Consider the following 15,158-nt stretch of genomic DNA (forward strand, 5'->3'; position numbering starts at 1 on the left):
GAAATCACTAGTTTTAAGGCCTAAATTATTAGTTTCTAAAGCACCAAAATTATATTTGCAATACCGACGGCTCAGCGGTAGTGTTGCTCCATGTATGGTTGGTTACCTTCTGTTGAGCATACGAATGTTACATGTCCACGCAGGCTATTCCTCGAGTAACAAATGTACCGTGCGCTATCCAAGAGATTGGGCTGTCTTAACTTGTTATCTAACTTCCTCCCTTGCGGGCCTGCTGAAGCGGACGGGTGTTTTCAGATTACATTTTGAGAGACTTCGTCAGGTAAATGTGAATTCATGTTGCTTTTGTTTTCCACACGGTTACAGTGCAGCATTTGTTCTTGATTTTTTCGTGCATCTTTTCAGTGCACACGGCGGTCGGGTGCACACAGGGAGAAGCCCACCCCAGTCGGCTGCCAGTTTTGATGACCGGGGATTGTTCATGGCATGAGGGGCATTAGCGAGTAATCGCGTTTGTTCATATAGAGCATTTCTGTCCGTTTTAATCGCATCCTTGAGGGCACCCCACTCTTAAATTTGTTTCGTGAAACGGCTTAGCTGTGCTGTATGAAGACTGACTGCAAGTGCTTCGTTCTGCGTTGCCTCCTTCTTGCTTCATTCTTCTCGCTTTTTTTAAGTTATCTGTACAGTTTACACCACTTCTCGCATGTAAAGCTATTAACAAATAAAACGGGAGGAAGAGTTCAATAATTTTGTGGTTTTTTCGTGTAAGTCACGTTATCACTTACCTATGCTTCACTAATAAACTTGTAGATTGCGCTATCTATACTGCTCCAGAAGTGCAATATTCGACCTAAATTATTATTTATTTATTTATTTACAAAATACCCACATTGCCACGAGGGCATTTTTGTAGGGGGGACATGCAACATGTACAGAACAGAGTATACAAATACATTTATACATCTATACACTTTTTCGAAAGCACTTATCCATATTGATTAAAAAAAACGAACACCACTCTGATCATAAACGGGAGAAAAAAAGATCGTTATTTTGATGGCTAACCCATTCCTCTGACAACATATTCCAGTCACTTATTGTTCTAGGAAAAAAAGAATTTTCAAGAATATTTGTTCTGTGGGAATACTCCAGCACTTTTTGTGGATTATCATGACGAAGTGATATGTAGTTTGGCTCGAGGAGATACCGTTTTTTGTCGGTACCTGTACGATTGTAGTAAATGCAGTGGAAAAATTTTAACCTTAACTTTTTACGTCTGGACTGCAGTGGTTCCCAGTTCAGGGTAGCTTTAATCGCCGAGATGCTAGCAAAAGGGTCGTACTTGTTGGTAAGAAAACGCGCTGCCTGGTTTTGCAGATTTTCTAATCTTTCTATAAGGTACTCTTGGTGTGGGTCCCACACTACACACGCATAATCAAGTATAGATCGGACATGCATAAAATAGACTGTTTTTTTCACTTCTCTGGATGCATTCTTAAAGTTTCTACGGATAAAATATAACATTCTACTGGCCTTTGTAATTATGTACTCTACATGTTTAATCCACTTGAGTGACTGAGTTAAGTATACACCTAAGTATTTGTACTCTGTAACGCTAGTGATTATTGTATCTGTTATTTTATAACTTTCTTGGGTTATAGCTGATTTTCGTGTAAACCGAAGGTGATTACATTTCTCGATATTTAGGTTCATGCCCCATCCGTCACACCACCGAGCTACTGTTTCTAGGTCTTTTTGTAGCGCGTATGTGTCGTTTAGTGAATTTATCTCCGTATAAATACCACAGTCGTCAGAAAATAATTTAATTTCGGACGTAATGTTTTCTGTTATATCATTTATATAAATTATGAATATAATGGTCCTAGTACGCTACCTTGTGGTACGCCAGAACGCACCGCAATAGAGCTACATTTATGACTATTTAAAACCACACATTGCTCGCGGCCGTGCAGGTAGTTACGTATGCAAGAATGAATTTTATAGTTAATATTCAGGGATGCAAGTTTATTGTACAGAAGGTTATGAGGAACGGTATCAAAAGCCTTCTTAAAATCTAGAAAGATTGCATCTACTGGCGTACTATTATCGAGGGCCTGTGATATGTAATGCTGAAATTCTACTAATTGAGTATTGCATGAAAATCCACTGCGAAAGCCATGCTGAGAAGGTGTAAGGTAGTTGATGGAGTTGAGGTATTGAAATATTGCACTATATATAATATGTTCTAAAAGTCAAAGAAATCTGTCTATATTTTTTCACATTTTTTCTATCCCCGGACTTAAAGAAAGGCGTTACATTTGCAAATTTCCAGTCTTTGGGAACAATGCCTGACTGAAGTGACATTTTGTAAATAATAGCTAAATACCTTGCAATAACGTCATGGCACTGCTTCAGTACAGATGGCGATAGTCCATCTGGACCAGATGCCTTAGAAGTGTCCAGTTCGCGTAGGAGGCGATCCAGTTCGCGTAAGAGGTTAACGACAATTGCTTTATTTAGCCTGTCTACGCTGATATTTCGTGTTTCAGGCTCAGTCTGTATCTGACTCTAGATAATAACTTACGTTGTAACATATTAGTTCAATACTGCACCAATAAAGTTTAGGTTCTTACCGTTCGCAGCCGCAGTCTCCAGCTCCTGCTCGTTATCGTCCCCTGCGGTGAGTTGGGTGGATGTAACAGAGGCAACATCCACGGGCGCCTCCTTCGCATCGATCATCAGCTGCAGCAGGTCTTTCTGCCGGAGCTGGTGGAGAATAAATTATCACATTGCTTTAGGCTAGCCCAATTAAAACATGCTTACTGGTAATTCATTGCTTCAGGTTACGCCGTATGCCCAAAGGTGACATACCTTAATCAGCTGTGAACCAGCGCCTGCAAGACTTTCCCAGTTTGTCAATGCATAACTCGGAACAAAAAACAGAAGGACTTGGGCACCTAAGCTTTTTTGATCAGTTGCGAATGTAAAAAGGTACACAGTTCTTATCCTACCCATAAGACTGATTCAGGGAAGTCTGAATGCAATGAATTACAGACACACACGTGATTCCCTTCGTTTCACTTTCTCTTTGTTATGCGTTCGTCAATGACTCCCTACGGGTGCTCAACTGTTAGGACACGTTGATGCATCTGTACGCGGGTACTGCCTACGCTCCTGCCCAAACATGACCCCCGTTACTGGGATTGCCTTGTCTTTAACCGGCAAGGTGTTCTATAGGGAGCGCTTTTGTGTACCATACGATAGGGATGGACGCTAAGAACATACAAGATGACTGTATTACACAACATACAGCATTTCCGCCTTAACAATCTTCAAGTAGACTACACAGGGCAGTCTACCCCGGCGAAATTATGGTGTGGCAGTGCTGGGAACAAAAACACGGCTTACTTTTCTTGCGGAAACAGGACTACAAGAGGTTGTGTGAACCCTCTGGACACATGCACTTTATATATGTGGGCATCTCCCCTCCCCCTTCTTTCTTTCCATTTCTTTTTCTCTTTATTTTCCCCTGTCATCTCACTGTATTCACGCCCATCTGGAGTAGCAAGCCCGACTGTTAGTGGCGCTGACCACTTTAGCTGTCATTAAAGGTCTTCTTCTTCTCCTTCTCCTTCTTCTTCTTCTTCTCTCTCTCTCTCTCTCTCTCTCCCTCTCTCGCTGTTTCTAGCAAAACGGTACGTCCCGCGGAGAAACCAAACTGGTTCACCAAACTCCACTCCACGGTTTTGTGCGTTCCTCTGCGCATGCCTGCGGGAGCCACTTTTTTTTTGTTTCATTTCGTTGCACATGGTTTGAAACGGCTGTTGCTTTGTGTTTGTTGGTGACGCGCGCGCTATGGAGGTCAAAATCTATGGTTGTTTAAAGTGGGAGCCGGGTAGCGTATTTCCAAACGCTTCGCTGCACAGAGCACCAACGTGACATGTCTGTTCGTGCGATGGAGAACCGTATTTCAACGTGGTTATTGGCTGCGCCCCAAGCGTAAAGCGACCTAAAACATACCAAATCAGCAGTATTTACAAAAACGACCCGTAGATTTCAGTTTAGAAGAAAAAAAAATGAAATGTAGAAATAAAATAGGCAACGAAAAAAAAAGAAACAGATCGACTTAGTGGGGCTCGAATTTAAGCCGCCAGCGCCAATACACAGTGCTCTACGTCAAGGCTACAGAGCCAGAACGGCGGGATCCCTTTAGCAGGTGCTCAAAAGAATAGCGCGCGCAGTGACATCACACGTGTCACGTGGGTGCTCTGTGCAACGAAGCGTTTGGAATCACGCAGCCGGGGTAGCGGATTCCACGACGTCTTTTTCTCTCGATGGGCTATATTTCGCCTTCACATTAAAAGTTCTCTGTAGCTACTGCCAGACCCCTTATATCAAGCCACATCCCGAGTTGCCCTGGCGCAAAAGGTACCATCGCCTCAGTAAAAATATTTTCCTGTGGATTCAGAGCGTGGTACCGGTCTATTTTTGAGGCGCATGGGCACCCGTACACTTTACATTGAACAACAAACACCCTGTTACTGCTCCTATCATTTAAACGTTCTTCCTCCGAGCCTGTAGTGACCACTCAGTAAGGTGAAGAGGGTTGTATCCGAAGCAGTTGTTCCTCAACCATAGAAAACGTCACCCTGAACACTTTCCTTCTAGACTCTTCTTGATTTCTTTAAGTATTTCTACAGGTCCAGTGCCATTGAATATGGATTCCAGAGACAAAACGTAGAATGCTAAATGCCCAATCGTAAGCCAGGTGGGTTCGCTTCCAATCCACGTCCCACCTTTGTGCCACTGCTGTTTCCGGCTTCAGAGCAACCGGTCTTCTGCTGTTTCTAATTAAACCATTTTAGGGATTCTTCATTTATGACCAGCATGTGCTTTTGTGATGTGCAAGTATCAATTAGGAAGACTAACTCGAGCATTTGCAGTAGCTTTGAGGAACGTTTCGTAGCAACACGTTGTCCCTTACCGAGGAGTCCTGCTGTCGCTGAGCAACAATTCGCTTGCACTTTTCTTGAACTTCGAGAAAAGGGTGGACGCCGTTGTTTTGATAGCGTAGCCATCGCATGTTGATGAACTTGAGCATGGGTGCCAGACCGGGAAAGGCAGCTGCCGAAAAATGAAACTTGCTTCCACTGTGATCACGTCAAGAGTAATGTGACTGACTGACATGATTTTGCCGCCTATAGCCATTTTTACTGAATTTGTATGTCATAATGTTACTCATGTTTCACAGCATACAAGGACAACTTCTGAAGCTTCGTGTTCCTCATCCTGATTGCGATGTTGCTGTGACGTTCTCTTAGAACACCAATGTATAAGGTATATAATAGGTCAAGGATGTGTGCAGCTGACATACTAACTCAATCACTGGAACTTTTTGGCACTTGCGGATTTTTCACCTTTTCTCCTTCAAATTGTCGCAGTTGTAACCAGAATCCCCTGTATTGACTCGTATTCATGATAGACGATGATGTAGACAATTAACCTTTAACTTTACGCTTAAGGATCGCATCGAGACTTATTTAGGCTGCCGTGATCCTCACTGGGTATAGATAACTTTTTATACTCTAATGTTTATGAGGTGGGGACTCGAATGTTATGTATTCTGTACACTTCACGGCGAGAACCCCTAAACTTACGTTTGCATAAAGTACAGCATCATGTTCAGTCGCTGCGAATTTTGACTGTACTTACTTTTCTGTAATATATTTTTTTATGAATACAATATGTATGTCTTGCTTCGCAACGAGCTTTATCTTTTGTTTTCTTTCTTTGAAGTAAATACTATATACCCGCATGCGCAAACTTCCCCAGTGTAATTGCTTGATGACTCATGGTTTCGAGACTCTTCTTTACGGTTTCGCTCGGTGCGGTATTGTTCGTTATTATTTGCGCAACGTATGGTTAGTCTGTATATCAATTTCTTTTGTTTACACAAGTTGCTTTTTGTGGCCTAATTGAGTGCACATCCCCTGTTGGCATCCTTTATAAACTGAGGAACCTCAAATTATTATGCTTATATTATACGTTTCTCAACCCTTCTACATGTTTCACTTCTTTGTATCCTTTATATATATGTGTAATCTAAAAAATATGACGCTTACATCAGAGTTACTTAACCCTTGTTCTTGTTTTGACATGTCGTTCTTATTACTGTTGTACTACCAACCGACTAAGTACTTTTGTATGTATATGAATACACCCTTGTATGCCCGCCTGCCTTGGTCTCAAAAAGAGACTGGCAGTATTTCAAAGAAACAAATAAATAAATAAATACTGGGGTGCTCACTGCACCATGCATTGTACATCCTGCCTTTCACGCGGTCCAAATTTTGTGAGTGCGTCTGTTTGATACACTGTTCGTCAAGGTGGCGTTTATTAGGTTTAGACAGTGGTACCTACTTAAAAGAACAGCGATGAATGAGAATGCGCATCCAAAAAGCTTCCGGCAGCAGACAAGAAAACCATGGCGAGGGTTATCCTGAAGGTTGTAGTCGATGCCCATGGCGCTTTTGCAAACCACATCGAGAGCAAGTGCAGCGAACATTTCGCCAGCTTCGAACTCTTCACAACTCTCAGCCTTCGCTCCAACCTTGCATACTAGCTTCTTCACCGCTTCAATGATGGCCGGCGACATCTGGGCAGCACAAAGGCAAGGAGCAGACAACAGCAAAAGAAATATCAGGGTGATAGAGCTCAGAAGCGCAAATACAGGTTGAGATGTTTACTGTTTTTCTTCAGAAACAACGCTATTAAAAACTGACATCAGCCCTTGCAGGACCCAGTGCAAGTCTAGAAACAGTTGCTTTGTCAATGGGGCGGAGTTGAGTATTCCTTTAAACGAGTCTTCCAAGGGGGGATATGTGCACTAGGAATTCCGCCCAATAATTTTGACCAAAATAGTGTGTTTATGTGCGTCCATGATACATTTCTAACGTTTTCTCAGCAACACAAGTGTCCTTACTTTTTCAGCAAGTTATTTTAAGAGTAAGATAAATATTATTAAAAGCGCTGGGCACACAAGTTAGAAGGCCGTTTTAGAGTTCTCTTGCATTTCATTTCATAACTTGCTTCATTGCATGAGGAGTTTTTCTTCTGTCATTTCGCATTTCGCAACTGGAAGTCAGTTTAAGCGTCGCAGCTCATTCCGTTCCACCCCGTAGACTATAGTTCGGCATCTTAGACATGCCTACGTCCAGTACTGCGTTGTTGTAGTATACAGCATTAGGGGATGCGATAAAAATACATTGCACCAGTAACATCTGGGTGTTTGCACAACGTACGTTTCAAGTACGATCTGCGTTATTACATTAGCGTTGCAATACCGTTATGTCAATTCAAAATTATAATAACGTGCGACATTTTGGCGAGGACAAACTCAGGTCGTCCGCCCATATTGGACGTAATACCAGTCCCCTATAGTTTTAAAATTGAAAACATAAAGATTGTGTTGTGGTGCACCCTTGGGATCGCGTTTCCAATGCATGTACTTGCGCGCATATTCTTAACGCTTTGCTCTGTCTAACGAAGTCGGTAACTCGGCGTTTCTATCCCGCCATTAACAAGGCAAGTCCGCATTCAATACCAACCATGCTTTGCGCACTTTCTCGGTATCAGAGGTTCCCCGTGATCATTTAGGAGGGCATCGTCTGGCCATCGCATCTTTCGATGTTCAGCATGCAATCACGTCGCCGTCATTCCAACTCCATTTTCTCTTCCACCAATTCGAGCCGGCATTTGCTTCGCACCTCATTTTACATAACGAATTAAAGCGTGCATGTATTGACGTCTCGTGTCAAAACATGTCTGGGCAACTGCCATTCTAGTACCTCGGTATACATCGAGACGGGACGGGTGAAGCAGCAGTGGCGACATGAGTATCGGTAAGACCTCATTCTTACGCGCACACGGTTGAATGACTGTCGCTGTGCTACGTCTCTGGCATTTGCATCAGTCGGGCTCAGCGTTTATTCACCTATATCCCCTTCCGCTCGCACCCTCTCTTCTGTTTACATAAACTGTGAAGGTTACTTCGTGCTGACGCGACGTTCCTCTGGTCAACGAAATAAAACAAGTTAAATGCCTAAGGAAAATTCGGTTAATGTTATGCCCCGGGAAGGGCTAATTGTGGCCTCTGCGAGGTCACGTACTGATTTGGTACAATTCTGCTGACAGTTCCACGTTTCTGAGCACAGGTATTGTATTTTGTTGCATTCTAAATAGCTTCTCTGCAAAGCGCAACATTTCACACCCATCACAGACAGCACGAAATAAATCCTCCCGAAATGAGCCTTCTAACAGTTGATCAAGGGCTGCGAGCTCGTATTTTTTTCCCGGGTACCACCGTTCTTTCCTCCGTAACTACTGAACCTGTACTACCACGCGTTGACGCCACAAGCTTTTTCAGCTTGCATTTGCCTGTCCTAAAGCGGGATGACGCATGTTCCCGCATTCTTGAGCCCGCTTGGATATTTCAAACCCATCGACTTCTGCATTTCTCCGACTTAGTCCAAGCGCTTACAACTGAGGCTGGAGCTCCTCCCCACTCGTCATTTATTCCTCGCCGAATAGGTCAGGCTGACGACACACTCGCGCCACGCAATAAGGACCAATACTAACCGCCCGGCGATACACGGGTGGCCAATTGCTGGCACGGCCAACTAATCGCGGATGGGTTTGCCATCGCATCTTTCAGTAGCTCGCGTCGTGATTTGCGATTGCACTCTGACCACGGTACACAGGTGAAAAACTACTCTGCTCTCATCCTTCCAGTTTTATTCCACAAGGTCCAAATTACAGTCGCGCCTCTGGCGGTCTGCTCTGCTACTGATGTGGTCACTACTTCCTGCTGCTTCCGCTACAGTTCCGGATTTCTCCTCCAAATAAGTTGTACTTTGTGAACAATTAATCCACAACTACAAAAATTGACCGCGTATCTCCTCACTTCGCTCGAAATATCTTCGACAGACGACGGTCGTCTGCAGCCCCTGCCAAGTAAGGGCTCTCTTCTCCCCCACTCTCTTCCCCTCCCGTGTTGCTCTTCCCACAATAACCACGGGGGAGGATTGCCCAAGTCAGTTGAATTTTCCCGCGCTTTATTGCTCGGTGGCCTTCTATTGAAAGCTTCATTACTTCTGGCCTTCGAACGCCGCCACTAGGTGTAGGCGCCATCGCGAGTCCTTTTTGCAATTTTCGATGAAAATATAGCCTCGAAGGTAGTTTTGCTTTGTTTCCTATTGAAAATATCAAGCAAAAGCGTGTTTTCAATTAAAAGAGCACTGTTTGTACCCCTCATGCTGTCAGGTTCTGTCTAAAATATGCTTAATGTTTTCTTTTTCGCTCAACTCATGCACAAGTATAAAGCATGGTATCAGATTTAGCGATTTTGAATGGCCTGCATAGACTTCTCGATCGCTTCTCGTTCCAGATAGCTTTGCATTTTCGACCGAGTGGCGAAGTAGAGCAAAAGACAGACAGAATACATAGAGACAGAGCAAATTTTTTATGTTTCAGTAACCCAAGAAAGACTATCGGCTATAAAAACATGCGTTGTAACCAATGCTAGTGAGCGGCTTAAAGTGAGCGCGATGATCTTTCGACACGCACCATTTTGAGCTTGCTCGTTGTGAACGACGGGGTGAGCACGGTGCGCACCTCCTTCCACCGAGTGGATGTGAGCTGCAGGAGGCTCTTGTTGTGGGGACTCGGAGGCCGCTTGGCTTGGAACAGAAGCTGAAATAAGGGCGACCGTAGAGTGAACTGAGAAGGATAACCAAAAGTCGAAATAATAAATGCTGCCGGTACAGTTCATTTACACACCTACACACTGCATCCGGCTGACAGTACAAGATTTACAAGCAACGTTGGTTTGACGACGAATCCTTCTCGGTATAGGTAATTGTCATTAAAATGTCAAGGTACCTTATTTGCCTTGGCAATACACTTGTTGCTTTGCTTCGCTTAAAAGTGCTAAATCGGTTTTTCCCCTATTAAATTCGTTCACGAAAAGTCGTGGTTGCTCTCATTCTTGAGGCAATATATGTTATAATTTTAATACGCCCCCTTGTAATCTTAAAACAGCCCATAGCGTCCAATATTTGAAACAAGACACAGTAAGTTCCCAATCATGCTGATATCCGGTGAGGTTTTCGCATTGTTTTCTAGCGAATGTTCACCTTGTTTTACGCTACAGTAACATGTATCTCTGATGTCTCCTTTGATTATGCATACTTTTGCCTTCTTTCTGTTCGATTTTTCGGTTTTTTCAAGTGCAGAGCACTTTAGGGGCTCGCCTTGTCGTCGTACCTCGCTCGCTGGGCCTAGGTAGAGCCACACGGCGTTCCGTCGTAGCGGCTGTCATGGCGGCGTAACCCGGAGGCTTCGAAAGCCAATTGCTTTATATCGTCAGAAGCATTCGAGACTCGTGAAACGCTGGCACTTGTCATACATCTCCACGTTGTTTAGAGAAAAGAAAACTGTAGGTACATTTAAGGCAAAATATACGTAATTAACTGGCAAAGGAACGCTCGTTGGGAAGGTTTTTACGATAGTAAGCGAAAAAACAGTGGCAGTGAAACGCCGGCACGTGCGGGAGAAAAAGCAAGCGCCAATAGAACTTAACTGCCCCGGCGCAGTTTCACGCAGGGGCGCGCGAGCACTGCGAAGGCGGGAAATTTGAATGGCGTGAGGTGGCAGCAGTGAGCAGATAACGGTAAGGTCCCTGAAAGAACTAAGGTAGCGCCAACTGCTCCCTCCTTCTCCGCTGCCCTCCTCTATTTTCTCTCCCCTCACCCGCGGCGCCGCCGTCCCTTTCAACGTTTATAGTATAAACGTTGGTCCCTTTAACTCCGCGGCGGGGCCGCCATATTTGTTGGCCACTTGAGAGCAGACGCCCTCGCTACGCTTCAGGGCGCTCGCTGCAGTTTGCTCTTGTTTTCGCGCCGAAATCACTCTTTGGTAGCATTTATAGGATTTCTAGAGCCCCGTTTTACCAACAGGCACTAAGTGATAGTGTTTTGTTTTATATTTTTGTCTACAAGGGGATATTTGCGGGGCGGATGCCGCTGGCGCATACGCACAGCGCGGTTTTTGTTTACGTGTGCGGCATTCTGTAACACCTCAGGATAGCTCGTGAATGCGAAAGGATCGAGCGTGGACATTTCAAACTGCTCTGTTACGGTAGTTCCGTTCTTGCATTCGCGTGACTGTGGTCGTGCAATCACTGCACAGAGGTCTTGCGCACGGTTCGCGGCAGTATACAGTGCGCTTCATTCGCAAATGCCGTAGTTCGAGCGCTGCGCTGGCGTCCTTGCACTCGCCTTTCTTGCGATAATTGTGTATCCTCAGCGGCGTTCACTCTGCGCCCGCTTTTACTAACGACCTACAGCCTACCTTAATTACGCGTAGTTTAGAGTGCTTTGCCGTTTTTGTAGAAATGTTTCCTTCACCTTCATGTCGTTATAGGCTGCTGTGAGTAGACTAAAAACATACACATGCTGTTGTGCGTGTGTGCACGTACAGCGACGTGAAAAGCCCCTGCTTCCCCGACTTCGCAGCCGGATACACTAAACTACACTCGCGGCCGTACGTTCATGTGCGAACCTAGTGAAAAACGCAGACTTGTAATTCTGGGAATACGCGCCAGAGAAGACTGCGATCAATCGATCGGGTAAACTGAAATTACAGTCCCTCTAGGTACAAATTATGTAACTAGTTACTCCAGTTAATTAATCATGCAATACGTTTTTTCACCGGGCGCGGTCGTTTACAGCCGTTATTAATGGAGGCGCCTGGACAGAATTGTTTTGTGCTGGGATATATTCTGGCAGATTTGTACATTGCACTAACACAGGGATACACCCGAAAGAAATTCGAAAGAGGACCAATGTCACGATGATTATCAAGAGAAAACAATAAATCACAAAAATGAATTGGTGCCAGCAAATAGATATTTTATTGGAACAAACGTCCGTAATGACGTCGTGCAGGTGGCTTGTGCTGCTGACGTGGCTTCCCGTGAGAAAAAATGTTGGGAGTGGCATTTGGGTTGAGTTTTTTTAACGCCAAGCTTCTCCAATATCCGTTGCTCAAATTGATCCGTGAAATAATCCTATTGAGAAGGGAAAAAAAATGTCGCCACCGAGTTTGAGATGCGCCACAAACACTCCGCAAATATAGGCAATAATGCATTGCAGAAGGGAGTTAGTGACCGTTCTACCGTAGCATGGTCAAATTCGTGTTCGCGCATCTGCTCAGTGCCGCGTCCGCTCAACTCGCTACATTAAACCCGTTTAGCAAGCGCTTTGCTGGACAAAAATACGTCTGCTGAAAATAATATAATCGCCCAGTGTGTTTTGGTTCAAATCGCAATGACTGGATACGCTGCGCCATTGAATACTAAGATGAAGTAAGCGCGCACACTGCAAATGTACGGCATCACGTGTAATGCAAACGTAAGTCGTAATTAACGTTCCTCTGTGCATACACGGAAGAAAGGGCGTACAGCCGTTACGGTGCGAATATGCATTTGAAGTGCTCATTCAAACGTGCGCGAATTTAATAAAGCGATAACAGAAATTGCGCATCAAACGTACGTCAACGGCGCGGTCACTATATTAGCTGACCTTAAATTGTTTTACCTAGCCGCAATTTTTTTTTCTCGCAACAGCTTCAATTTGCGCCGCACCGACCAAGCCCATATTACGCAGCAAATCACTCCGATGTCATAACAACGGGATTATAATACCACCCGGGTAGCTAACACACAAAACATGACTTCACGCCAAAAAGAGCGTACACGCACTCGGAACGCACACGATACATGGTCAGACGCAAGCTGCCGTCGGCCAAAACAAGCATGAATTCAGGTGAACAATTCTCACGTCACGAAACCCTTACGACAACTGACTGAACATGCTACGCCGCTGATATTGATGCTGGAAGTTTAGCGCGCACATGACAAATACACGGCCTCTTATCCAAACCAAAGCTTACGACGGGACGAACTCGGCGCTGCGCGCAATGCCTACTCAGAACAAAGCGTGGACGACGGTCGCGAAGGGAATACGCATTTCTTCGTAAGTGACCGCTCAAGCTCGCGCAGAATTTAACAGAGCAAGAACAAGCATTCAGAAACTTACCTCGCAAAAGAGTGATGGTAGCGTCGGCCTGAAGTATGCCCGTTCAAATCTATGCAACCAAACTTTTCTCCTTTCTGCGTCGCGTTTCCCGGACGGAATAACGAAGTCTTGTGCCCTGCCTGACGATATTCGCGCTGCCTAAGGCACAACACATCGACACCGAGAAGCAACCTAAAACGACACCGGTGCGACATTTTTTCGAAGCGAGCAGCTAATTCCGGTACTGAAGCACGGTGGCTCGGAAGCCAGCAATGGCGTCGCAGCGGCGGCGTTGCGCAATGTCCCAGCCGGCGAGGCATCGGCGAGGCGACCCGGCGGCGGAGCAAAAAAAACAAAACCACGTGACTTTTCCCTTGGCCAATGGCGCGCGCTGTTCGCCGGCGAAAAAGAAAATGGCAAAAAATCGAAGTAAGAGAGGAGCGCGGGCGAGGGCGAAAGGCGGCGAGATCTAAAGATGGCGCTACCTTAGTAATTTTAGGGACCTTAGATAACGGCGCTACAGCCCATTGTGGCGAATCACTGCTCTGCACTTCCGACAGCTTTCACATTGAGTGTAACGGCTTTAATTTTTCTTGCTTTCTTCTCGCTTATTTACTTTTCTTTGATACATATCATCTATTTAAAACCATTACAGGCAACAGCTTAGTCACGCTGGCGCAGAAAGCAAGCCCGCAAGTTAGCTGCAACGTTTTACGCACAATGGTTAAACTCTTATTTCCTCATAGACTTTCTGCGCAGCACTTTCTGGCGGGAGAATATGGAGAAATCAGAGGAGCAGCTTTATCAATACTTGAAGCGTCCCCACGTTCCCGCTGAGGTAATCTGGTAGCTTTTTACATGCTATTCTGGGCCGGGATGGCAGCTGTTTTGCCGCGCAAATATGTAGCACCATGACAGCCCCCGTCAAACTCAGTGGCACCCACTTTATATGTAAGTACGCGTGCTTTCAAGATAGCCGACAGTGCGCTTCCTTCACTATGTTCCTCAATAGCTCCCATGAACAAACAATATTCATGTTCAGAACATCACCACTTCTGTCCCCGCTCACCCATTTTCGCAGTCCTTAGGCCTGGGCTCGCTCAACCACGGCCGCTAAACGCGAATCATTTCTCGGTGGAGTCGCAACGACGTCCTGCACCTCGGTAAAAGTGTTAGTTCTCTCACGGCCGCCAAGGTACCTTCAACTTCGCAGCGGAGCTAGGTGGTGGAAAACACACGCGCAGGTAACACCACACAGAGCAAACAAAACGTGGAAATGGCGACAAGACAAGTGAGTATGCAGGCTTGACTGGAAAGTGTAGACAGGTGAGTGGCGCAAATGTCGCAGTTTTTTTGGCACTTCATATTACAAGTACCTGCCTCGCAAAGGCATCAAAGGCAGCTACATGTTTTGTACTCTCAGACGTCGTTGCAATTGCTACAATGCGCACGGAGGTCCCCGTGTTGATTGATTGATTGAAGGGTTTAACGCGCCGACGCAACGCAGGCGATGAGGCGCGCCGTAGTGGAGGGCTCCGGATTAATTTTGACCACCTGGGGATCTTTATCGTGCGCCGAAATCTCGTACACACGGGCGTTTTTGCTTTTCGCCTCCATCAGAAAAGCGGCCGCCGTGGCCGGGAATCGAACCCGCGACCTCGTGCTCCGCATCGCAACGCCTTAGCCACTGAGCCACCGCGGCGGGTGAGGTCCCCGTGTTACAACCGCGTTATCGACAGTGCCTCCTTTCTCAGGTGACTGAAACTGACTTGAAATTCTCCGTTCATGTTAAGCCACTCGGAAGCCCACCCGCGTTACTTGGAAACGTGCAATATTACATATAAATTTGGTTCCATTTGATCAACAGCAGCCTTTCTCTGTTGCAAGCTTCAAGCTGTTGAGTTGCTTACCCCTCGGTCGACAAAATCTTGAAAGTCCTTAATCTGTATCTGCTTCAACAATTCCAGGTCCGCCACGAGTATTACAGGCCGGTAACCGTTGAAGTACCTAGAAGGGACGGTGCACTAAATAATTGAAACTGGCTTCACCAGACGAACAGGA

The 15,158-nt window shown here is 45.4% G+C and overlaps 1 protein-coding gene across 4 annotated transcripts in view; it reads right to left on the minus strand.

Moving 5' to 3' along the window:
* Positions 1-15,158, minus strand: part of LOC144151506 (cytochrome P450 3A6-like) — a 49,212-nt gene that overhangs the window by 13,326 nt on the left and 20,728 nt on the right. For all 4 annotated transcript variants that reach the window (XM_077682578.1, XM_077682580.1, XM_077682577.1 and 1 more), the window contains exons 5-9: positions 15,008-15,104; positions 9,586-9,711; positions 6,382-6,616; positions 4,946-5,085; positions 2,595-2,727 (exon numbers count right to left, since the gene is read on the minus strand). In XM_077682578.1, the coding sequence (XP_077538704.1) occupies positions 2,595-2,727; positions 4,946-5,085; positions 6,382-6,616; positions 9,586-9,711; positions 15,008-15,104 (731 nt within the window). The remainder of the gene's footprint in view (positions 1-2,594; positions 2,728-4,945; positions 5,086-6,381; positions 6,617-9,585; positions 9,712-15,007; positions 15,105-15,158) is intronic.

Source organism: Haemaphysalis longicornis, unplaced genomic scaffold (assembly GCF_048455015.1).
Source record: "Haemaphysalis longicornis isolate Haplotype H1 unplaced genomic scaffold, Haemaphysalis longicornis Haplotype H1 scaffold_9, whole genome shotgun sequence".
NCBI classification, from domain to species: domain Eukaryota; kingdom Metazoa; phylum Arthropoda; class Arachnida; order Ixodida; family Ixodidae; genus Haemaphysalis; species Haemaphysalis longicornis.